Source organism: Microtus oregoni, unplaced genomic scaffold (assembly GCF_018167655.1).
Source record: "Microtus oregoni isolate MIOR12 unplaced genomic scaffold, Mior012 000000F_ref0000247, whole genome shotgun sequence".
In the NCBI taxonomy this organism is placed as follows: domain Eukaryota; kingdom Metazoa; phylum Chordata; class Mammalia; order Rodentia; family Cricetidae; genus Microtus; species Microtus oregoni.
In genome coordinates this window covers 63,222,856-63,249,458 of record NW_024543059.1, presented here as the reverse complement: position 1 = coordinate 63,249,458, position 26,603 = coordinate 63,222,856, and the positions used below count along the sequence as shown (strand labels likewise).

Genomic DNA, 26,603 nt, shown 5'->3' with positions numbered 1-26,603 from the left:
TAACAGTTATCCAAGATAAGGATAACTTAACAGTTATCCAAGATAGTAAACAATAGAAATGAATAGATAACAATTAAAAAAATAAAGTATTACTGGAAAAAATGTTTGGCTTTGGACGTAGGAACTTAGGATTGTATGTGGGACAGGAAACAGCCTAGCATGGACACATGGCCTTGGGTTCCAAGAAAAACAGTTGAAATATTGATTCTTAAGGCATAGCACAATCCTGACTCACAGAGGATTTGCTGAGTGAGGGTGAGAATAAACAAACGAATGAATTACAAATGCAGATCTAGAAATATCTAGGAAAACTATGTTCTTAATTATAAAATATAATTATTTTCCTCTATAAAATATGCATTATTACCTACTCTTTTGCAAAAGTATAATTTTCTACTCAGCAATCTATTCCTATCACTGCAACTCAACTGCCATCCTGAGATAATTATATTCTTTTAAGTGAAGTGAATACATTAATATTACATATAGGTATTATACTCAGATTTAAAGTTTACTCATTTTCATAAAAATGGGATTGTAATTTAGAAGAATTTTAAAAATACAACTACTTACAAGTATATATTTAATTGTATACTAAATCTTATGTAACAGGTATCTGTGTGCAATTTGTTAAGCTTGATACACTAATCAAAATAGTTTTTTCAAGATCTTTTTAAAGCAAACATTGTTAGCAAAACAATATTGCAACAATTTAAAAGTGTCTCCTTTTCTGCTTTTAAAACAGATTGCACTGATTATACTCAATTTACAAAACAAATAGGAAAATACTAGGTCTATAGTCAGGTATTTTAGTAGCTTTTCTTAAAGTCTCTATTTTACAAACACAGAGCATGAAGTTCAGACAGAGGAATTCCCTGGTTTAGAGCCACACAACTGAAAAACAGCACAGCTAGAAACATTAAAGCACTTTGATCGCACAGTCTAAGGTGGCACAGGCCCACACTGCCTTATGTGCCAGGCTCTCTTCCATGTGTCATACTATTCAGCAGGCTATAGAATCTGTTCCTCTGTTAATAATAGAAGGAAATAATTAACACTTTTTATATTTGTTTAAAATCAAAACCAAACTAACAAAACAAATTCCCATGCATAGTAAATATTTGCCTAATATATTTTAATGCTTTTTTTCTTCTTTTGTGGACCAAGGTACCACCTATGTAGGTCAGGTTGACCTAAATTCAGGATCTTCCTGGGACCACATAATGAATGGAGGTTCTACTTTGCACTACCACCTTAAAAATTTTAATGTACCTAGAGGGCTCCTATTCCATCTTCTGCCTTCTATGGGCACTGCACACATGTAGTACACAGATATACATGCAGACCCTCACACATAAAATAAGAAAAAAATTTAAGTTTTAAACATTTGGAAAATTGATTCTTAGTGACTTTTTACTACTCAGCCTAATTTTAAACTACTTTACTATGCATCAGAATTAATTCCTGTTTACCTATCTGAAAATTGAAAGCTGTGGCACCATCTATATGCACACACCTCTAACAGTTACACAGCAATCAAAAGTGTGAAAGAAATTGCTACATGAACGTTAGTTGATGTTTCATCAGAAAATAGAACAAAGATAATTCAAAAGTAAAATCAAAAAGGTACTACTGGATTTTTTTTCAGTCTAATGATTTGTGAATATTCTGAAGAGAGTTGATTGGATTTGCTAATTCCATGGATGTTACACGTGAGGGGAAAAGGGGACCATGAATGACACTCAGCATTTTGGCTTGGACAACATAAAAGATAATATTGTTATTTAATAAGATGAGGAAGACTGTAATAGTAGCAGGTCTGCGAAGCTGTAGAAAAAAAAAAACAGGCAGGAAAACAACTTGAGATGCTAAATGAGATTTTTATGGGCTTTACAAATGGAAAAGCTGGTCCTGAGCTGGGTATATAAATAGCTGGATCATTAGTGAAGAGACTGGAGCTAGAGATGTAAACTTGTGGGTCTCCTAAGATATAGCTAATAGAGTACCCTTCTAGGTCTCTACTATGCAAAAGCTGTAAATTAGGACACCAAATAATACACTGTATATGGCCAATAATCTAAAATGCTTACTACTCTTGACTTTTAAGTATTGAATAAGTTAACTTTAATATACAATTTAGTTGAACTACAAAAATGGTTTATCCTGATGTCTCTTTTCCATCCCTTTTCTTGGAGGCTATAAGAATACAGGTTGAACATCCCTACTAATCCTCCAAACTGAAATATGAAAGGCTCTAACACAACATTCTGTGTTATGTCCAAAGTCTGGATCCCCAACACATCACCATGAGACGGTAACTGATGCAAAAGCACGGCCTCTCATTCAGATAACTTCAGAGCTGGGTATAGCAGTACATACCTACAATCATAAAACTTGGGAGATGAAAGAGGATGGCTATGAGTTTTGAGGCCAGACTAGAATACACACCAAATTTTAGGTTAGTTTGTGTAATATGGGGAGTCCTTATCTGGTATGGGGGGGAAGGTACAGAACTTGGAGAATGTTGTGATTAAGGTTCTGGAATACTAGGCAAAAGTTCAAACAATGAAGCAACAAAAGTTTAAAACACTTCTGGCTTTTTGTGTAATGGCAATCAACCTATACCAATTTTTTTAAAGCACTGTTTGAGAAATAGTATAAACATAGATTTACCCTTTAAAACACAAATATAAATATTTTAAATGAGATACCAACATTCATATATATATATATACATGTATATATATACATGTATATATATATATACATGTATATATATATGTATGTATATATAATATTTTGAGTATAATTTACCTTTAAACTTAGGGCTCCAGGATGTCATTCTGTAGGGATAAAACTAATAACTAAAATAAAAATGATCTAAATATAACCTAAATTGAATCTAAATTATCAAGTATGAAATAATGGTAACTCATGAAATCTTCACCATGGACAACAGAGTATATAAACATAAAAAGTATTCTGCAAAATGTAAGAAATTCTACTATTTCTTATAGGGTCTACATTCATTAGGGAAAAAGCAAGGATGTAAAAGTCACAGCTCCTTTTAGTCCCAGAAAGCCATGAGTCATGGAGAGAGAGGCATATGTCTAAGGTATACTCACACAGCTCTGGGTTCAGAGAAGACATCGGTATGGATGTGCATCATCAGGTCCCCACCTGCAGCGTACTCCATCACAAAGCAAACATGCTCTTTTGTTTGGAAACATGCAAAAAGGTTCACCAGAAAGGGGTGCCTGACGCTATTCACAGTCTCAAAAATTCTTTTTTCACACATCAGGCTGTAAGAGAAAAACATTACCAAAACTTGAAATAAAATTTCTAACTTTTATGAATTTAAAAATCATAAAAATTTATTTTGCAATACTATGAGAAAAGTTCTACTTGGTATATAATGGTAATTGAAAATATGTTAATGAGTAGCAGACATAAAGATTATATAACTTACAGGATAATATCAGCCTGGCACAAATGAAGTTTGTAATTATAGTTAATTTACATAGAGAGACCCAAAAAGTAAATAAAGTTTGTGAACATGGTAATTCCAAGGACAGCATTTATAATTCATTAGCTTGAATATTCAAATTTTTATCATATAAAATATGACGCTGAAAGATACAAATAGGCAATAAAAATTTAATCTAGAAGACTGACTAGAAAGCTAAGAGAATGCTACATGTTTCAAAAGGGAATTCTTTGAGAACAATACGATTTTCTGAGATAGTACACAAATACCTGTAGCAATCCCCAGAAGAACAAGACAAATTCTTGAAAGGAATATGGCAAAACTCCCTGAATATGGAATGATGTTGCTAAACAGCAAAAGCAAAAGAATTCTTCCTTCAGAAAATAGTTAGTGAAATTCAAAGAAAATTATGTCAAGTATTATTGATATTAAGTATTAACACTTGACAAATTGATGTCAAATATTAGTAATATTATGTTATTTAAGTGGAGCTTGAATTAACATACTAATTTTTAGTACTGAAGCAAAATAATGATCAACAGATAAACCTTTTCCTTTTTGGTGTTCATATTTGAGATCTGTTTCCATGTTACCCTAATATGGAACAATTTTTGTACAATGTCAGTATGTATTACTCTCATTGGTTATTAAAGAGCTGAATGGCCTATAGCTGGGCAGGAGAGATTGGGTGAGAGAAACAGACTAGGATAATTCTGGGAAGCAGGGCAGAGTCAGAGAAGTTGCCAGCCAGATGGAAAGGAAGCAGGACTTGCAAGAGAGGTTAAAGCTATGAGTCTCCGGGTAGCACATAGATTAATACAAATGGGTTAAGTTCTAAGGGCTAGTTAATAATAAGTCTGAGCTATCAGCTAAGAATTATAATTATTTGGCAAGTGGCTGCTGAGACACAAAGAAACTCCATCTAAATTACCCAAAACTAGAAAAGTTTAAAACTAAAACTATTTCAGTCATTTCTATTTCTCAGTTTTTATCCAAGGCTAAGCTCCATTTCACCAGAGGTAATGTCTTTGGGTCTGGCTTTGGCTCTAGTCTCTGATCTACAACTTTTTCTTTATGATAATTATTAGGATTATTCTAATTGCCTTAATTAGAAAGCACCTTTCTAAAAAGATCTGATTCAAAGCAATAACAATGTAGCAAAAACATATATGAGCAACCAGGATAAGAGAGTAGTCAAGGTTATAGATACCTTATCTGAAGTGTTTAAGGACAGAACTATTTCTCATCACAGTAATAAGATAGAGCAAAACAATGTGACCCAGGTCTAAACATGAAATTCATTTGTTTCATATGTACCTTATATTCAAAATCTAAAGTTTTACATTTTAAATAATTGTATATGAAACATTTGTGAACAATGATAGATTTTAGCATCACATCTTTAGTCAAAACATTGAGAATTTGTGCATTTCAAGTTTCAGATTTTTAGATTATAGATGCTCGATCTGAACTAGATTTTTATTATTATAGAAAACAAATGAATTCAAGGTACAGTCTCACTCTGTAGCTCTGAGTAGCTAGAACTCTCAACATGAGGGAGGGTGGCCCCAAACTCTGAGAGTCCATCTGCATAAGACACCTGAGTGCTGGGATTATAGTCAGTGCCACCATGCCTGGGTTGGGTTCAACACTACCAACATTACAAACCTGGAATAAAAATATTTCAAACTTCTGATATTTCAAGTACAAATGGATAAAAAAGATTAGCTTCACTTATCTCTTTTATAACATAAATACAGTTCTAAGTATCTAAAATGGTTAGCTACTATATAAGGTCCAGAAAATTCCATTTGTTGGTAGTTTGGCTATCAGAGAGACATCTGATTTGATATGATTTGATAAAAATGAGAAAAAGAGAGGGAAAGAGGCAAAACTCAAATAGGCAAATTCCAATTGATTTTAAATGTCACTTTGTAAACAATGGTTCAAATTCTAAATTTTTTGGAGGGACATGAGTCAGAATCTCAGTACGTAGCCCAGGCTGGCCCTAAATCACAGCAATCTTTCTACCTCAGTCTCCTGACTGCTGAGATTAAAAGTGTGTCCCTATGACCAAAAACCTATTTTAATTCTAAGAACTACTCATATGAAGAAACAAAAAACATTATAGGTATCAATTTAATGAGGAAGGCAAATATAGTTAAATACATATATACATATATGTCATATACAAATAAACGTGCATGGCCAGGTCTGGGATACAGGCTTGTAATCTCAGACATCTTGGGAGGCGGGGCAAGAGAACCACAAATTCAAAACCTGTTTGAGCTACATGTTTCAATGGTAGTGTCCTTACCTATCATGCACAAGGCCCCGAATTCAATCTCTAGTCATGAAAACACGGAATTAAAGCAAAACAAAAAACCAAAACTATCTATATGTGGGAGTTGGCAACCAAACCTTGTCCTCTAGAAAAACAGCATATGGTCTTCAAAGATGAGCTATCTGTTCAGTATCTGCAGGACTACTCTCTATTAAGATTCTTAGTGGTATAAGAAAAACACTACTAAATATCATATAAAAGCTTTTCTGATAATTAAAAATAAAAATTATCATTTTTATAAAATAATTCCACATATGTGGGTGTATGAATCATATTAAAATATATTCTTGAATTCTAATCATATTAAAATATATTCCTAAAGTCCATGCATTTTATAACCATATGAAGATGTATCCTCAGCATTTATCATTATTAAACTCTTTGAAAGGTAAGGTACTATACTGAAAATATGATTTAAAAAAACACAAAGAAGGGAACTGAAAAATTGGCTCAGTGGTTAAGAGCACTGGTTTTCTTCTAAAGGGCTCAGGTGCAATTTTTGCTATCCACATGACAGCTCACAACTGACTGTAACTCAAAGCCCAAGGGATTCAATACCCTCTACTACTACTGGCCTCAATAAGTATTGTATGCACATGGTACACAGACATACATACAGGCAAAAAAAAAATTATCTCAACATGTATGCTGTATGCCACTGAATGTGTACATACATAAAGAGTATAATTTTAAAAAACACATGATGTGGGATTCCTATGCTGTAAATATCACTGGTTAATAAAGGAACTGTTTGGGGCCTATAGCAGAGCTATAGGGGAACAGAGCTCGGTGGAGAAAACTAAACCAAATGCTGGGAGAAAGGAGGCATAGTCAGAGAGAAGCCATATAGCTTTGCAGGAGACAGACGCCAGAACTTTAGCAAGTAAGCCACAGCTACGTTGCGATACATAGATTAATAGAAATGGGTTGAATTAATATGTAAGTTAGCCAAAAATAAGCTAGAGCTAGTGGGCCAAGCAGTGATTTAATTAATACAGTTTCTGTGTGGGGCTAAGCGGCCTCTTCCTACAAACACATAGAAGGGACCATTCATACAGATGTATTTCAAAAATTGATGTCATTAACCATTTGAGTTACTTGTGGGTATCAGTAAGTGACATTTTATCTGCTTCAAAGGCTAAAATATGACTAGTTTTACTAAATCACAATGAGAAACAGTTCCATGCTAAAACTTTATAAACGTCTCAACTTATTAAAATGTAATAGAATTAGTTTAAACATCCCACTGTCTTTACTTGGTATCCACAAACACTGAGTAAGGGAGAGAAGTGACTGGAAAGAAAAACAGCATTTAATTAATGTCTGCCATTTGCCATATAGAAATATTTAGCTTCATCAGATATTTCTGGGACCTCAGATTTAATGCTATCCACTCAAGCTCTTGCCTCAAAGAAAAACTTCCATTTTAAAAAACTGACCTGTCTACTTCGTCTCGAGCCACAATGTCTCCTTTCTTTAAGGCTTTTATAGCAAACATTTCATTTGTGTGTTTATATTCAGCCAACAGCACCTGAAATAAGATTAAAACAGTTCATATCTTTTTGAATTACTGCTTTTGTAAGTATTCTTAAAGAGCTGTTAGATTACCTTTCCAAAATGTCCTCTCCCCAAGACAGCACAGCACCTGAAGTCTTGTAGATTGAACTGAAACCTTTGTTGAGATCTAAAACAGTAATAATTAAAATAAGGCAACTACAGAACCAAGAAGACAGTAGTAACACATTTCATCTACTTGCTTCTCACCTATTTTCCTCAAGCTCTCCAACACTCCAACAGCTTCGACCTGAGTCAGGAATGTCAAGCTCATATTCAGAACAGGATTTTGGACGCATGTTATTTCTGTCATTCTCAATATCGAAAACAGTTTCTGAACCCTGCAAAATATTAAGTGCTCAATAAACTAGAGGAACTTACAGTAAAAAAATTATTTGATAATCATAAAGTTGGAGAAACAATTCCAAAGGCATTAGAAAAAATAATTCAGATTTGGTTACTTAGGTTCCCATGGAAAAACAAACAAAAATAAGAAAAAGTAACATATTATCCTCCTCTAATTTATACAGCCCATTGTATTCCTTTTGGCCTGTGAGAAGACAGAGGTCAAGGGCAACTGTTCAACAGGAAGAAAGCAGCTATATCCCTTCAATTTCATCTCCTTGAGAAAACTTACTCATTAAAAAAACAAACAAACAAATAAAACAATAAAAACCCCCAAAACAAAATGCAAACTCATAGTTCATGCTGGTAATTTTAATTGAAATATACACTTTAGTCACTATAATAACTTTACTGAAGAAGGAATTGTAGAAGGAAGGGTTAGAATGCCTTGCCTGTCCAGGTATATCCAAAACTCTCAATTCGGAAGATTCATCTATCTCTCCAAGGGAAGAAGCACGTGGTGGGGCTGGAGGAGGTTCAGGTTCAAGATCAAAGTCCAATTTGGTTACTGTAGAATCACTTACAGAAGACAAAGCAATTTACCAAAACAGCAATCAAGGTCTTTATTTTTAAGTAGCTGCAAAATAAAAGGAAACTAACTTCTTTTAAATAAGGAGTGCAGTAGTTTCACAATTCTAATTGGAAAAGACTGGGACTAACTACAACTACTGTAATCCATATTATGATGTCACGGTAAGGGCTGTGTAAGACATACTTAAGTCTTCTAAGACATACCTGGCTGGAGGAGCGAGTTCAGGGATGTGTGCATCAACCACCGGTACTGTTGCGGGCACAGGAGTCTGAGGGCTGAATGTGCCAGAATGATTTACTGTGGGAATAGCTCGTCTCACTAGCCTTCCCCAAGTGGCAATATTAATATTCATTTGAGGAGCTCTGAGAAATGTTTTGCCTGCAGATATAATAGATAACGAACGTAGGATAAGTAATTTCTTTATATATTAATAAAGCCATAAAAAATTTAAAAATCCATATTCATCAGTTTGTAATTTATGAAGAACAAATAATATTTGTAACTTAAAAAACTAGTTCTCTACTTAACTATTTTGTTTTTTATTAAAACTATTGTAAATCACACACAAAATTTTTAAAAATAGATAAAAAATTTGGATTATTTCCTAATTCTAGTAGTTAGGTGTGACTAAAGTTTAAGACATTTATGATAATGAACAACAGGACTCAGTGATACCTGAGTTCGCTTCAAATAAGCTCAGAAAGCAGGGCAGGCAGTGGGTGGTAAATGGTAAGACAATCATGAGTTGATTATCGTTGAACTCAGTGACTAAGCCAGGCATGGTGGTGCATGCCTATAATCCAAGCACCGAGGGACAAAGGCAAGGGGATCACTTTGAGGTCAGACAGATAATTTGAGAACACATGGGCTATTATTAAAAATATGTTTAAGTACTACTTAAAAATGTTAGAAATCAACTTACAAAGAAAGAAAAAATACAATTACTTTTAAGATGACAGTTGGATTTTCAAAAAATTAATTATATTCGATTCTTAGTAATTACCTTGTTGTTTTGAAAAAATTTTCTTTTGTCTTTGGAGTTTTGGTCTTCTTTCAATAACTGGATTAAAAAAAGTAACCTGTGGTAAAGAAAATTTAAGTCAACATGAAAACTTTAAGGATTATGTTTCATGAAATTTACTAGGCTCCTAACTTTTGAGAATTTAATCGAATCTGATCTATAACTGAGTCCAACCCCTTCATTTTCCAGATGAGAATATGGACCTAGAGAGGATAAATGATTTTTCTCCAAGTCACACCCCTAATATGCAGCAGAGCAGTCAAGAATTCAAGGTATCTGTCTTTTGACATAACGTGCTTGTCACTTCTGTCATACTGCCAATATATACAATTTCTACTGTAGTTATGCACATTGAATAAAATACATTTATTACCTCTGCAAACAAAGTACCCTGTGGTTCCAAATAGAGACACATGCCATGCCGCTGGTTGTCTAAAAAATCTTCTAACCTCAGAAATTTTACAGCACACAGAGATCGCCAATCACGCCAATAAACTGAAATTTCCAGTTCACGTGACTAAGTAATTAAAAAAAACAAACAAAAAGAAAACAAACAAACAGAAAAGACATCATTGGACACACACTTGAATAAAATATCACAAAATATATGAAATGCAAATACAATAAACAAAGTACACATTACAATCAAGTATTTTGAATAACACTATTCTTTTCAACTGTATATCACTTTTATCAAAACTAACAAATTTTAACTCAAATAATAAATAGACTTATATCCACACCATCTCTGCTAATGCATTTCTAAGGTTCAAGGCCCAAATAACACGCTGACAACAATCAATAACTACAGAAACCTCCCTCCCACTAAGAACCTCAATCTTTTGGGTCTCCAAAGATCATCATTGCTACTGTCCTGCCACTAAAATGTCACAGGACTTCCCTCAGAAAACCCAGTTCTTTGACCCACTATTGGGCCACAGAGGTCTGGAATGGCTTCTCTTCTGCACTTTTGTGTGCCATATACTGTAAGTACTATGAGACTATCAGGCCATTCAATTTTCAAAAGATTACCACAAGGCAATAAGGCTGGTGAGCATGACAGTCTGTGTCAAATGGAAGGGGGGTGATGTTTAACTTATACCGTTTATGGAAAAATGTCCTTTTACTATAATCTAAAAAAGACATATAAAAAATTGGTAATGACTTGAATATCCAGAACACGAGGACAAGTTAAGTATATATGATTTCACGACCAACAAGAGAGTATACTGTGGTCATTAGAAATAATGTTTACTTGTGAAAACATACTTAAGGTTTTGACAACTTACTCCTAAATAGTTTGTATGTTGGGATCAAATCATGGTTGATTTCTGCAGTATGTTACAATTTATGCACATTTTAATTAGAAAGTACCAAACTGTTCCACTGTTTTATTTTTAGGAATTATGCAGATTACCCACAATAAGATATAAATGTATTTCCCTTTAGGTTCTGTAAGAAATTACTTCTTTTATATAACAATTTTTAATATGTGAAATTTTGCATATTATATAAGTTCCTAGTATATACACATAATAGATTTTTTTACTTTATAAAACTAGTTGATGAAAATGAAAACATTTTTAAAAAGGAAACATGCAACATACATGAGTCAAAACAGAACATGTCAGAGGTTTTTTGTTATCATATGGTCTCAAGTGTCAGTCTCCCCCAGGACCCTGCTGAAGGTATATCCAAGGTGATAGCAGTGCTTCTGGGAAATGGTGGAACTCTAGAAGGTGGGGCTTTAGGGGGGAAGGAGCACACTGGGAGAGTACAGCTGAAGGACTACTGGTTTTCTGTCCTTTTTCTTTCCTTGCTTTCTGGCTGTCAGGAGGTGAGAAGTCTTTCTCCTTTAAGTGCTTTTATTATGTCTGCTTTACTTTGAGTCTAAAAACAACTGGGACAAATGACTATGAACTCCAAAGTCTGAAACTGAAAGCTACAGTAAAAAGTCTGCTTGTTTGAGATGATTTTCTCATGGGTTTTGTAACAATGACAATGTCTGGTTAATTACTAGCAAAAGAAAAAATCAGAAAATAGAATTTTTGATGTGATTCCAGGATTTCATCTCATTTCTGACTCATAAGTAATATGACAAAAATATACTGGAATTAAAAGTATGAGAACATATGTATTTTAGGATTAGCAAGTGGCACATGCATACAGACAGGCAGGCACACACACACACACACACACACACACACAAGCATTAATACTTATATTCTATTAGAAGTTTAAATACTTTAGAAACTGGAGAGATGGCTCAGTGGGTAAGAGCCCTTGCTCTACAGACATGAAGAGCTGTCCAGCGTGGCTATGGGAGCCAGTAACCCCAGTGCTGAGGTTGGAAAGGGTTAACAAGAGGAGTCTCAAGAGAATAAGGTAAAGAGTAATAGAACAAGATCCCTGACCTCCTCTTCTGGTGTCAGCACTGGTGCACACACCTGGGAGGACACTCACAGGCACGTGTACACATATACGCAAATCACAAGTATACACAAGGTTTAAATATTTTAGAATTAATTTTAGAAATTAACTGGAAGAATAAACTAAGGATCGGTAATTTAAATTTTGGGTTTTTCTTTCTTTTCTTTTTTTTTTTTCTTTTTAAATCAGGAGAATGGAGGTTTACTGGCTCCTATCTTCGGCCACTGTTCTGAACAGAAAGACTTACTAAAGATCAAGAAGCTATGAGGCAAAGGCTGATGTGGGAGTCTCCTCTGTGTGCTGGGATTACTATTAATGAATAAAAAAACTGCCTTGGCCTGTTGATAGGGCAGAACTTAGGTAGGCGGGGAAAACTGGACTGAATGCTGGGAGAAGGAAGGCGGAGACAAGGCACCATAGATCCACCTCAGGAGATAGAGGCGCTGAAATTTTGCTGGTAGGCCACAACCTCATGGTGATATACAGATTAATGGAGATAGGTTAAATTATTATGTAAGAGTTAGCCAATAAGAAGCTAGAGCTAATGGGCCAAGCAGTGACTTAATTAATACAGTTTCTGTGTGGTTATTTTGGTTCTGGACAGTCGGGACGAACAAGCGCCTCCTCCTACAAAAGGCTTATAGATTAAGCAGCCTGAGGAAGCACAAATGCTAGTGGTGGAGGAAATACTACTGTTTGCATTGCTGAAGTGTGGGACAATGTGAAGAGTTGTCCCAGTCACTTCACTCCTGCTATCCACTCTAGTGAGTCTAAAACTAGTTGATTTCCCTTTTCCCTATCTCTAGTCTGTGTCAATCTGCAATAAATTAAAGCTCTGAGATTTGGTATGGAATGTGAATTCACAGAGTCAGATGAGTATTCTTGGAGTTCAACAAGATTTCAGGGTCAATAACCTTTACTTTTTGTCCCTTGCACTGTTCCCTATGAACACTCTTCCCAAACTGAGCAGTATTATGACCTAGAGATATTATCAGTACTCTATAATTTATACAACAAACTGTCAGTTTTCTTTAAATCCCTAATACCCAAAGTAATTTAGGAAAGTTGGCTAGAGATATAGAATCTGAGGCACAAAGCATACAGACTAACTAAGGCTTCTATATAAAGAGATACCACCACTGTCTTGAATGGAAACTATAGGTTAGTTCTAAAGGGCAAGGGCTTTACAAGTAATTTCAAAGGACAGGAGAAATACAATTTAGATAGGGTAAAATTGCAATTCAAAAAGGCTGGGCAGTTGGATCTGAATTAAGTAAGAGCTGGCAATACTGGTTGACTATACAGCTCCTGCTTCATTTTGCTTCATTGTGAATTTGAATTTAGGGTATGAACAAGGAATCTGTGTGGCTTATCATCACTCTAGGGCTGGAATATAAACAGAAAAAGACAAGAGGTACCCACCTAGTCAGCTTTACATGTAGCTATAGTAGAAGTATAACAAATACAATACTGTATTGCAACTTAAGAAAAAAGATGTACATTTAGCACAAAGAGGCATGAGGAAGGATGAATTTTGAAATGATTTGCTGAGGAGCCCAGGGTGCTTGGGAATACCTTTACTTTTCAGAGGGAACACAGTAGTATCTATGGTGCACAATGAGAACTACCAGCTGAGGTTTATTTCACTATAATATAGATATAGAGCTATATCTATCTTGATGCCATCAAATCTTTACTAAGATTCCTTTTCAGCAATAACAACAAAAAAAAATGTGCAAAAGAAATAAGGGTCCATTTGATCCCAAATTTTGGAAAACTATATTCTGGACAACATACATGCATACTACTTATTATTTGCAATTAAATGAGGACTACATAAAAGCATTTAACACTTGTTCCCCCCGAAACTGACTTTTAAGGACATAAAAGCAAATTCCAATTAATAATTAGTTAAATGTTTTGTTTTTGAGAAAGGCTCTTACTGTACATATCCCAGGCTGCCCTTAAACTTTCCTGCCTCAACCTCGTAAGTGCTGAGATTATGCCTCATCTGGCACTTACTTCATAATGAAGACAACCATGGAATATGTATTTACTTTTATATTTTGGCTTATAGAGACACCATGAAAAATTTACTGGAGCACTAAACTGAAAAAGTTTGAGAGCTCTGCTAAAGTAAAGGAGAATGAAATTCCACTGCAAAAACGAAAACACAGAAAGTAAACTTTTTGTTTGTCCTAAAGTTAAAAAAAAGTTTTGAAAATCAATGAGCTAAGGAATGGTAACATGTTTACAATGATGCATGTAATGATTATTGGTCTTTAGTGAGCTTCTGAGGAAAACGTGGGTTTTTGCAGCAAGCAAGCAGATGACATACTAAAAACTTTAAAGAGTTAAATAAAAATTTATTAAGATGTGATTAAAGAACAAAGAATAAAAACCTGAGTACTTAGCTAGAGCAGATGTCATGATCACTCTTAGGATGAACAAGTGAAGATGGATTGTGACAAGACAACCACCCAGAAGGAGCACTAACTACAGAACACTGCTGTAAAAAGCAAGGCAAAGAAGTGAAGGAGAGGGGGAGTGCATACTAACTTTCCAATGTTCCTGCCCTCATCTACCAGTATCTCTTATTCTAGGACACTATTCAGTAATTCGGGCACTTCACTATGTGCCTATTAGGACAAAGGATAGAACAGGAAAGTTAGAAGACTAGAAGCTCCTGGGGCAAAGACAAATCAATCACTTGAGGAAACAGTAATATCTGGTTCATTCTGGGAGTCCAATGAGGAGATTCTACAGCTGGAAAAAATGTGACAAGAAGGAATAAAGGACAGGACACAGGGACAAGAAACAATTAAAGGTCATGATTTATGCTTGAAAAGTCAGTCTGTCACAGAAGCACTCTTACTCCATTACAGGGAAAAAGGCAGGCAAACAATTAGAACTGAATGAATTATTGTCTTATAAAATTATGTTACTTATCACTCTTTCCTATGTCAGGCCATACTCTTCCACAGCCTTCTTTCTATTCTAAACTTATATATTCTTCTGTCTCTGTACACTTATTGTTCCTACTTTGAAATTTAAATCTATTTCCCAAACGAAAACAGCTGATTTTCCTTCTGGTCTTCCTTATGGCAGTACAACTCCCTCCATGCATTAAGGTTAGATTAAACATCCACAATCCTCTCTCTTTACTTTTCATATGTGGGTATCTTATTCTTCTAGAAACTTGGATTCTCAAATCTGCAGCTCATAATTATAACTGCCTCTGGAAAGTTCATATAAACAGCTACCCTCTATTCCTTGATTTTGAACTCTACTTAGTGTGTTGGCCTTCTTGTTCTATCTTTCATGTGTCTTGGCCTCTTTATTATAATTTTTATAAAACCTCACTTTATTCTTCCTACAACTTCTTTAGCTATATCTCAGAGCCATTTAACTCATCCTCAATTTCAAATATAACATTTGCCACTTTTGTAAGTTCTATCAGTTCTCCTTCCCATGTATATGAACAAATAATTCATCAACTAATGGCCAAACCACATTTTATTTTCTACTTCCCATCAATTGTGTCAAAATGAAATCTACACATCTTTAATTTCATTCCATTTTTTTAAAACTCTGCCTACTCATTTTGGTTTATCATTCATTATTCACCCAAGTTTTCAAAACACTTCTCTTTAAACATTTAAACATTAACTTCAAATCTCAATCCCATGAACTATTTCTCCTTAAACATCATCATATTTTCATCTATTTTCAAATTTTGGACACAAGCTCATATTGAGTAAAATCCAACTTTCTGATTCCAAACTATTTAACCTTTTATTTTGTCATAATTTGTTTTTTAACCTGCCAATCTTAGGACCTTTAATGGAAGAAACATTTCTAATTCTTTTCCATTTCTCTTATAGTAATATTATCTCAAGGGAATATAGATGACACAGGATGTTCTACCCTGGTCTCTGAGCATGGACTTGTGGAAGCAGCAGTGCATGCATACACACATTTGCATGCTTATTACTGTATCACTGAATGGCTAAAGTGTGCCAGGATAATAAAAGGCATTGTATATACACGGTGCCTGCCTTTCTACCTAACATTACTGTATTTCATCCTTAACACCCATCTTAGAGATAGTGAGCCAAATAGACGAAAGTAAACTTAAAAAACTTGTCATATTATCAGACAATTAAAAGATAGCAAATGGACTCAGAGACTTGAATCTGTCTACTGGTTTGTGCCCTGTTCTTCCAAGTCATGAAGCATAGTCAATCTCTTCTCCAAGCATCTGGCAAACACTGATTAGATTATCTCTTAAAACCAAGACCTGGCCAGGAAAGATCCTTATGAACTCGCTCCAGCGAGTTAAGACTCATACTCGAACCTCATTGATACTCCTAGTCAAACTTTCTCCTTATTTCTCCTTTAACTTAAACCATCTTACCATCCTGGAAATTCTCCACTGGATAAGAGTAAGTAAATACAGTGCTCTAGAAACGATCAAACATTTAACATCCCTCACTACCCCCTTTCTACTTCTGGAATATTGCTTATGAAAGACTTTTTTCATTGTAGATTAGTGGTAGCTTCTCTAATAGATGGCATTTCTTTCTGTCAGATCATTTACTGTAGTAAACCAGAGATCAAGAACCCTATTAAAAGTCTACAGACATGGTAGAACATGTGGGAATCTGAGGCAAGAAGAACACATTTGAGATCAAAATGAGCTTAAAAGAAAAAAATCCACAAGACAAAACAAAGACAAGAGTAACAATAAAAAGATCTTTTACTCTCTTCTACCTCATAGCCAATAACTAAGTTATAATGTGGCACCCCTCCGCCTCTGCTGTTTTACATCACAACACACCTCTATCTCTCAGGTTTTTCTGTTGGCCACAAATCAAGTTCCCATCTGTGTTAGGGAGTTGTTTCTCTTTTAGAAATACTCTTTGGATCCTAGCAATCTGTCTACGTCTTCCCACACCAGGTCTCAGGTTAAGTATAATTTCCACTCTCTAAGGTAGTCCCTCACTTCTGATCCTGTGCATATTTTAATCTGTTTACTAGCTATCTTCTTTTTCTATAGGACTTTGACTGTTTGGACCAATTACAGCCAGCAATGATACAATACTTGGCATGGAAATTCAGTGACTAGTAAGCCTGTGAGTTACACTGTAACTATGTATCTCTGTGAACCTATATCCTATAAAATGCCCGGCACATATAAGCTGATGAGTAAATACACAAAGAATGGTCTTACAGATGGATGGGATTGATTCACTTATGATCTCTAACTCGAAGAACTCTAGAACTTATCCTTCTACAGTATAATTATTTTAAGACCATCGTGACAGCATTTTCTTCCTGTAGATCTTAGTCGACTCTGTTACTAAGTTTTACTAACTTGCCTTTCATCTTTCACATATTCTTTCTATTCCTACTAACACAATTTAGTTTACCTCTCATTACTAAAGTATATTTATACTTATACCTCAGTGACAGATATCTATCAATCTATGTGCCTTTCATCTCTTCGCCCTCACAGTTATTCTTCACATAAATTCCCTAAGATCAAGATTTCTTGTATGAATTTTCTAAGCACACTATCATAAAGTGTGAATAGCAAAGTCATTATCTTTTAAGATGAAGTCATTAGAATAGAGATATGACTTCAAAACTAAGTAACAGACTACAAAGATAATTCTGTTGTAATAGTAAAGCCTGTAACTAGGAAGATATATACTGAAAAGCCAGTCAAGTATAAACCTTTTAACAGAACCTCAGAGACTTGTTTATATTGTTCATTGTTAATCTGCACCTGGAAGTACTGGGATGCTACAGTAATCAATAAATATTTGATTAAACAGGAGCGTCTAATGAATGAATGTTTCCAAACTGAGATGAAAGTAGCATTTGCTGAAAATCAGTTTGGTGCTTAGGTAGAGAGATTAGTTAGATTACTTTAGTGAAATAGTGAACACTAAATTCTCACCACTTCTTTAAAAAATTATATGGACGTAGTCCTCACATGTCTCACATATCACTGAAGAGGAATACAGAAGGTTAGATATCTGTAAAAGTTATCTGGCAGATATAGTTATGAGACAATAAAAGCAACGGTAAGTCTGAAACAGGATATTTACTTTGACGATAACATCAAAAAAATTATAAAAACATTTTACAGGCAGAAGTTAGAGGTGTAACTGGCTGCACTTCCAAAGCCTATAATCTCCCCAGACAACAAATATAAGCCCTCACTAACTGTTACATGTAATTAAAATAGTATAGATGTATTGATCATTAAATAGTAAAATCTATTACTTTTAGACCAAAATACAATAAAGGCTGATTATTTTTCTTCTAGACTAATGGATGGATTAAAATCTAAAAGTATCTTGCAGATTTAAATGTACTGTGTTGACCTCTGTTGTTATACAGACACAGACTAGACCCTAGCTATAAACACCATTCTGACACACTGACAGCTGGGAAAACAGAGCATAAGAACTCCTTTCAGTGTCAATTTTGCAAATCTTGGTACAGAAGAATCACTGCAGTAAATAGATTGTATGTTATTAAATACAAATAGCTAACCATGGCAGTGGCAGAGGGCTGTAATCCAAGCACAGGTTGAGGAAAGAAAACTGGCAATTGAGCCAAATGGAGCTACACCGACTGGCAATTGAGCCAAATGGAGCTACACCGAAAAACAATACAAAATAACCCCAATGCTAACATACTCTGTAGGAACATACACATACTCTGGTACTAGACTTTACAATTACAGACTTTTTTAGTTGATATAAACTACACATTTTCAGATTATTGCAAACTAAAGCTACTGTAGCATTCAGATATATACCTATGTCTTAAGACAAACGTATACACATCCCTCAGATGAGAAACCTCAGAAATATGTTTAAGTTCTTCTTTTACAAACTTCTTGGACCTGGTGCGGTGGTCCTTCAATCCCTGAGGCAGGAGAAGCTCTGTGAGTTAGAGCCCAGCTGGGACATATAGTAAGACCCTATCTCAAAATACAAAACAATGTAGTATAATAAAACCTAAAGGCTTCCAATAAGTAAAAGTTTTACACTATTTTCAAGTAAAAATTTCTCATCTTACCCTGTCTAGCTCCAGTGTAAACTTCTGGTCCCATGACTGATTGGAAATAGGCTTCCAGCTAGTTTGACCAACCACAGTATTATCTAGCTTCAAAACAGCACAGACATCATCTGTAATTAGAATTTGAAAGTCTGGTTAAAAACTGTAAAATGTTAAAATATAATCACCACTATTTCACAGTAACAACAGTCTGAGGATTCTTTGTATAATGAATATCGAACTGTCAAAATTTTAATTGGGTTTCTTTTGTAGATAAAAACATACCTATCAGCTCCTCCTACATTATCATTTCTGATAAAACACAAACACTAAAGCTGTTTTTCATATGTAAAAATGTAATTCAACTACCCTGCTTATGTGTGCATCCATATTGGCCATCTGATCATCTCCCACTTCATTTGCCGGATAGAGGGCTCATTCATTGCCTTAAATTTTATTTTCATTTCTCTCCCAGTACCCTCTAAACATAAGAAATCTACTTCCGTATCCTCTAGAATGTTAAATTGTCATTTGCCTTCCTTCTCAGCTATATGTTATATACTAGGATGTCCTCAATGTGCTCCTAAATCTCTTATTTTTGCTTTTACAACCCTGAATGCATCCCCTCCCAAAGCTGATTACAGTCACTATTCCAGCACAATCTCATCCATTAGCTATTTACTAAAAGTTCAATTTATAATGGTCACCAAACCATTAAAAGAACCAAGATAGAGTATAATAGGAAGAAAAATCTCAAGTGTCCATAGCCCTTCATTTTGGTATAAAATATGATGTTCAACATTTCATTCTTTCAAATGATTTTGTTATTTGCCATGTATTGTCATTTATTTTTAATAGAGCAAAATGTATTGCTTTTCTATTTCTTATTTTAAATTTAAAATAATTTTAAATTATGGTAATTAAATCTTTTGGTCCTATTTGGACACTTCCCATTTTTGTCTGTCTCTATTGATAAGGCCCTTTAATCTGTGACATGATTGTAAAAAGCATGGTTACTGAACTGGATAAGTCATCGGTTTTCAGGAGATTGCGACTACTTCCACTTTTACTTTTACTACTTCTGCTCATAAAAGATGATCTGTTTTCACTGGGACTCCATCCAGGCAGTGCAACCGATGTTGCTTTTGACCGTCCAGGGACGTTCTCTAGGATATCTTGGCATCCCATGAGACGGACTTCCAAAGTACCTGTTAATAAATAAATATGAAATAAGAACAATTTTAATATACAAAGCCAAGTTTTATCTATTTAGAAAGCGGGAAAAAAAGATGATTTGCTGAAATAACAAAATTTCTTCAACAGAGAATCTGTGAGGAATCTGCCATCCTCATTCATCCACTCAAAAAAACAACTGAAAACTCTTAATCATGATAACTGCAATAGTTTTTATAGAAAGGAACATTACCAACCAGAATGGTAGGCTACACCTATTATGCCAGAACGTATGGCTGAGGCAGAAGAGGCCTTAAAGGACAGCCTGTAACTATATAGACAGTGCAAGTTCAGCCTGGGCTACATAAGAGAACCTGTCTTAACAAACTAATACAAATAAGTAACAACTTTAGAAGAACAATATTTACCAATATTTATTTTGTGTGTGGGGGGGGACAAAATAAACACATATACAAATAATTCTTTTATAATCATAACGATTTTAAAATTATGTGGCTAGAAAACATGAGGGGAAAAATAAAGCTAAATATTAGCATTCAGATTAGATACAAAGAATTCTGAGTGAAATAACAGCTATGCTTAATAGTTATACAGCTGAAACAGAAAAGTACTTTTGCCTTGCTGTCTGCATAAACAAACAGCTCCTGTTCTATTTGAAATGTAAAGTTAACATTTTATTTTCTGTATCAGGAAAGTTAAATAATTATGCGTTATAATTAAGTACAACTATATATTTTTCTTAGACAAATAAAGGTGTTCAAAATGAAAACAAAGAACTGTGACTAAAGCTATCTGGATACATGGATTTGTCATTATGCGGACTAAACTTTTAATTAAAAGTATTGTCTCAGGGCTGGAGAGACGGCCCAGGAGTGAAGAGACTTACTGTTTTTTTTTCAGAAGACCAAGGTTCAGTTCCCAGTACCCATGTGGCAGCTAACAACTGTCTGTAACTATAGTTCCAGAGTATCTGACATCCTGTTCTGCCGTCTAAGTGAACAGCCTGGATGTGGTGCACAGACAGACATATAAAAAGACAACACCAAAACACATAAAAAAAATACAAATAAATAAATCTTTTTTTTAAAATGTTGCCTTCATGTCGAAATTTTAGGCAGTACAAAAAAAGAAAAGGTTGTCTGAGTTAAAGACATTAGCATCAGACAAGATTAATACACCAATGAAATGAATTACACACATGTGAACTATGAATTATACTTAGACAGAACCATGCAAGTTTAAATAAAGTTCCTGATTTAAAAAAAAAAGACAGACAGAATGGGAAACAAATATATATATATATATATATATATATATATATATATATATATTTTAAGAAGTGGCTAAAAGCTCTCAAAATTTTATGAAAATGATAAGTTCAAGAAGCTCAATGATCACTAAATCAAAGAATCATAAAGTAGGGTTTTTTTTTTTTGATAAATAGAAAACACCATGGGCAACAAGAAGAAAATAACACTACATACAGAAGAACAGAGGTTAAAATAACAGTAGTTTTCTCATTGGAAAACAGGGCAGAACTACTTTTCAATACCTTCAAAAGGTGATATGTATTTATTTTAAAAGTTATTAAACAGTCCCCCCCCCCCCTTCTCTCTCTCTCTCTGACAGGTTTTCTTTGTAGCTTTGAAGCCTGTCCTGGAACTTGCTCTGTAGACTAGGATGACCTCGAACTCAGAGATCTGTCTGCCTCTGCCTCCCGAGTGCTGGGATTAAAGGCATGCGCCACCACTGTCCAGCAAAAATGGTATTTTAAAATGGGTGAATCCTACTGAATCACTTTGCAGTAGCAAACTTGTTAAGGTAGGAAGAAGAACAATTACCTTTCTGTTCAAGCTTGTTAAGCTATGGAGCAACAAGACAGTTTAAGCAGGGTAGCTATCTTTTTACTGTTGTTCAAAAAGAAATTTGTTGTGCTTGTATTTTACTTGTTTTGTTGAAAACAATGGCAAATTTTTCTCATTTCCAGTGTAAATACTAAGTTGTAAAAGTTATCCTGGGGAAACTGAAAACATCTGGTTACGACTTCAAATCCTGGTGTCTTATTAAATATTTCAGTAATCTCAAAATATTAGGACATGACAATGCTTACCACCTGTTTTCATTTAGAGCAAAAAAAAAAAACCTTAGGATCTTTATTAAACATCTAGAGGTTCCATTCTTTTATGACATGGCATAATTACAATTGCTTGTAACCACATTAGAAATAGGGTAAAACTACATTCTTCACCTTCATAAACCATAATACAAAAAATTTAAAGCACATGAATCTAAGAACTAAATACATTCATAAGCTTTTTTACTAACTCAGTATTGTGACCTACAAAATTATGTTATTAACTGCTATGGCTGTTTTGAGATGAGGCCTTCTGTGTAGCCCCACCTAACTTAGAACCCTGATGGATCTTCCCATCTCAGCTTCCCAGGGTTGGGATTGCCAACAAGCACCATTATGTTACACACTCTTGGCGTAATTGAGTAATACGTTTTAAAACAAATTATGAAAAAAAAAACCCATGTTTTAGTTAGGGCTACTGCTGCTGTGGTGAAAGTCCATAACCAAAAGCAACTTTGGGATGATGAAAGGGTTTATATTTCAGGTCAGAGTTCCACAGCACAGTCCATCACTGAAGAAAGTCAGGACAGAAAAAACTCAAACAGGGTTGAAACCTGGATGCAGAAAGCAAAGCATAAGCCATGGAAGAGTGATGCTTGTTGGCTTGTTCAGCCTACTTTCCTATAGCAGCCAGGATACACGCCCAAGGATGGTACCACCCACAATGGGCTAGACCCCTAAACATCACTAATTAAGAAAATGCCCTAGAGGATTGCCTACAGCTTGATCTTAGGGAGACAGTTTTCAATTCCCTCTTCTAATATACATCTCTAGCTTGTGCTAAGCTGACATAAAACTAGCCAGCAAAACCAGACTAGAATAGAGAACAAAAAATAAAATTGTAAGCATATCAGCTAATTTCAAAAGTGTGGCTTTACTACTTTTCTATCATAATATCAATTTCCAAATGCTTGAAATCTATTTTAACCAATGAATCTTTGAGAAATTGAGAATAAACACTAACCTAACAGATCATCAAACTTAAAACAGTAAGCACAGTGTGTACCTAATTACCACATAGTAGCCATCAACTGTTTGTGAACCACTATAGGTCTACACTTTTTTTTTTGGTTTAAAACATGCATACAATATTACAAGATGGATAATAAGGCCAAGACATTTAAAGAAGATAGCAGGAGATGGCTTACAAAGTACTTGAATTGTAAGATATTTGTGGTGGGAGCCATATAAACTATAACTATAGAAGTCCACAGGTATCAAAATATGCAGTTTCTTTAGAGTGTTCCAAGCTTTACAGAAAAGTTTGTTAAATAGTAGTTCAATATTACTGACATCTTCATAAATTAATAGCTATTTGAAAAAGTAATTCACACAACTTGAAAATACCTTTTATTTCGTTAAATAAGCAAGATTATTTCCTAACAGGGGCCATTTGCCGAGCAATGCACAAGCTTCCCAAACTCTGGAATAGGTTTCAAAATTTCCACTTTGATTTCCTCCTCTACTAACTTTTCACATATTAACAAAATAAAACGCAGTTTTACAACATCAGACATCAGATGTCAAAAGGACGTAGTTCCAGCTGGGATTCAAATTATAACTGCAGTAAGCTGTAAATGTGGAATACCCTTCTTTATGCTGTGAATGTTTTATTACTATTGATTAATTAAGAAGCTTAGCTGGCCAAAAGAACAAAGTGGTAAATCCAAGCAAAGATAAGGGGAAAAAGAAGACAGAGTCTCAGAGATGCCAGCAGTGGCCAGATAAGAAAGAGGTAACAAGCCATGAGCCTCATGGTAAAATGTAGACTAATAAAGTTATAAGAATTAGTTAATGATAAGCCTGAGCTAATATGCCAAACAGTTTGTAATTAATATTAAGTCTCAGAGTGGTTATTTGGGAACTGGTGGGCAGGAGAGAAACCTCCAGTGGCATGGATGGTTAGCATAAATGTGGTAATGTTGTGAGGCCTCAAATATATACCCTGTTGTGTTTCAAATTCCTTTTGGCACCACAGTGTGACTCAGATTTAGTTCAAATTGGGAGCTACAGTTTAGGATGATTCTAATTAGTAACAAGAGTAAAGCTGAATTATAAAATTTCCTTCAAGTGTTCTGTCAGTTTACCACATTAGGCTGGCAAAATGATTAAGGAGGTAAGGTCACTTGTAGACAAACTTGATGAATTGAGTTTGATCACCAATTCACATATAATGGGACAAAGGAAACAACTCCCAATATTCTCTTTGTGCCCAAGTTTACATCCTCAAAACCCAGACAAAAGCTGGAGGGAGACGGGTTATAGAGATAGGATTTCCTTGAAAGTTAAGAGCTAGGCAGCCTGGCATACACAGCAGAGAAACAGTAAAACAGACCCTGTTTCAAACAAGGTGGAGGATGAGTACTGATACATGAGATTGTGCACCATGGCACGTGTGCATCCAAATCCACATACATGAATGAATGAGCACAGGCACTCATAAAACCACTAAGAGAGGACTTAAGAGATGGTGCAGAAGTTAACAGCACTAGCTGCTATTCCAGAGGACCCAGGTTCAATTTCCAGCATCCACATGGCAGCTCATAACTGTCTATATAGCTCCAGTTCCAGGGGATCTGGTACCCTCACACAGACATGCATGTAGGCAAAACACAAATGCACATAAAAATAAAAATAAATTATTACTATTTAAGAAAGTTTTGAGAGACAATGTCGATAAATTCTATGTAATGATATGGGATTTCCTTCTATATATGTGTTGCTTTTATTGGTTAATGGATAAGTCTTGGGACTGTGCAGGGCAGAAGATAGGCACAGAAAACTAAACTGAATGCTGGGAGAAAGAACGGGAAGTCAGGAGGCTATGGAGCCAGCATAGGGGAAAGACACAGGCTACCAGGTGGAATATTGCTGGTAGGCCACGAGCCTCATGGTAAAATACAAAATGGAAATGGGTTAAATTAAGATGTAAGAGATAGCCTGGGCTGGAGAGATGGCTCAGAGGTTGGGAGAACTGACTGCTGTTCCAGAGGACCTGAGTTCAATTCCCAGCAACCACATGATGACAGACAACTCATCTATAATGAGATCTGGTGCCCAGAACACTACATACATAATAAATTAAAAAAAAAAGAGAGATAGCCAATAAGAAGCAAGAGCTAATAGGCAAAGCAGTGATTTACTTAATATAGTTTCTGTGTGGTAATTTTGGGTCTGGGCAACCAGGAACAAACAAGCAGCCTTCGCCAACAATATATAACAAAATTGTGATACAAAAATGAAAGAATAATTATATTCCCCTATAAAAACAAATTCCAAGGCAGTACTTCACCACATTACCTACTCAGAAGTGACGTTAAAGAAAATGGCTTACATTTAAGTGAAAAGACACTAGTTAGTAACCAAAGATTTAAAACCAAAGAAAATATAATGAACACTTATAACACAAATGACATTAGTATATACTAAAGCAAATACCATGATTTGGGTTTTGTAATTATTTTTAACATACCCTAACTCTGAAACCAGAGCCAAAGAAACACTTTGGCCCTGGAACCATAGCCAGTGAAAGAAATATGCCCTGTCCCCAAAACTAGAGCCAGAAAGCTATTAAAAAAATTAAAAAAAAAAAGATCAGTGAAAGAAACACAGTTTAGTCCTGAAACCAGAGTCAACTCTGCCCTTGATAAACTGAAACGCAAAACCAACCAATTCCTGAATACCCTGACTCTGAACCCAGAGCCAGTGAAAGAAACTTTATCCCTGAACCTAGAGCCAAAGAAACATATTTTGGCCCTAGAACCAGAGCCAGCAAAATTAGCCTTAGCCCTGAAAACAGAGTAAAATAGCTAAAAAGGACCAGTGAAAGAAACATAGTTGGGCCCTGAAACTAACGAATTCCTGAGCAGAAAAACTAACCAATGCCTGGGCAGAAAAATTTCTCCCAGATAAAACCCTATTGCAGTTATACGGTCTGGCTTCCCAATTATACCTTTGTAGCTCCAGAGCTGTAAAACCCAAACTTGCTTGTACAAAGACAATTTTTAACAGCAGAAGAAGGGGGAAGGAACACCTGTATGTAACAGTTTTTGTAGAGTACTAAAAAAATGCTGAAATTCTGGGATCTCACACATATAATGCTGGCCCTTCCCTCGCCCCACCCCACACGCCCCCTCTGTCTCTGTCTCTGTCACACACACACACACAAAGCCTTGAAATAGCTACACATTTCAACTCAAGCTATGATATCCAGGAAAAAGAATCCTTGAGCTAGGTGTGAGATAAATGCCTATAATTCCAGAATTTGGGAGAAGGGAGAGGAACAAATTCAATATTAAAAAATATAAAGGCAAAGGGCTACCAGGCCTGTAGTCTGGAACTCAGACTGGCAGAAAGCAAAATAGAAATATAATGGCAGATACCCATCATTACAATGTACCATACATTACATTATATTACACTATT

At 35.1% G+C, this 26,603-nt stretch overlaps 1 protein-coding gene across 3 annotated transcripts in view; it reads right to left on the bottom strand.

Annotated features, from left to right (window-relative positions):
* Nucleotides 1-26,603, bottom strand: part of Pkn2 (protein kinase N2) — a 101,541-nt gene that overhangs the window by 9,168 nt on the left and 65,770 nt on the right. For 2 of the 3 annotated variants that reach the window (XM_041658670.1, XM_041658740.1), the window contains exons 7-16: nucleotides 19,873-20,058; nucleotides 18,872-18,981; nucleotides 9,717-9,860; nucleotides 9,326-9,401; nucleotides 8,526-8,700; nucleotides 8,183-8,309; nucleotides 7,596-7,726; nucleotides 7,440-7,515; nucleotides 7,271-7,362; nucleotides 3,126-3,302 (exon numbers count right to left, since the gene is read on the bottom strand). In XM_041658670.1, coding sequence (XP_041514604.1) covers nucleotides 3,126-3,302; nucleotides 7,271-7,362; nucleotides 7,440-7,515; nucleotides 7,596-7,726; nucleotides 8,183-8,309; nucleotides 8,526-8,700; nucleotides 9,326-9,401; nucleotides 9,717-9,860; nucleotides 18,872-18,981; nucleotides 19,873-20,058 — 1,294 coding nt within the window. The remainder of the gene's footprint in view (nucleotides 1-3,125; nucleotides 3,303-7,270; nucleotides 7,363-7,439; nucleotides 7,516-7,595; nucleotides 7,727-8,182; nucleotides 8,310-8,525; nucleotides 8,701-9,325; nucleotides 9,402-9,716; nucleotides 9,861-18,871; nucleotides 18,982-19,872; nucleotides 20,059-26,603) is intronic. The other variant, XM_041658814.1, reaches the window with a different exon arrangement.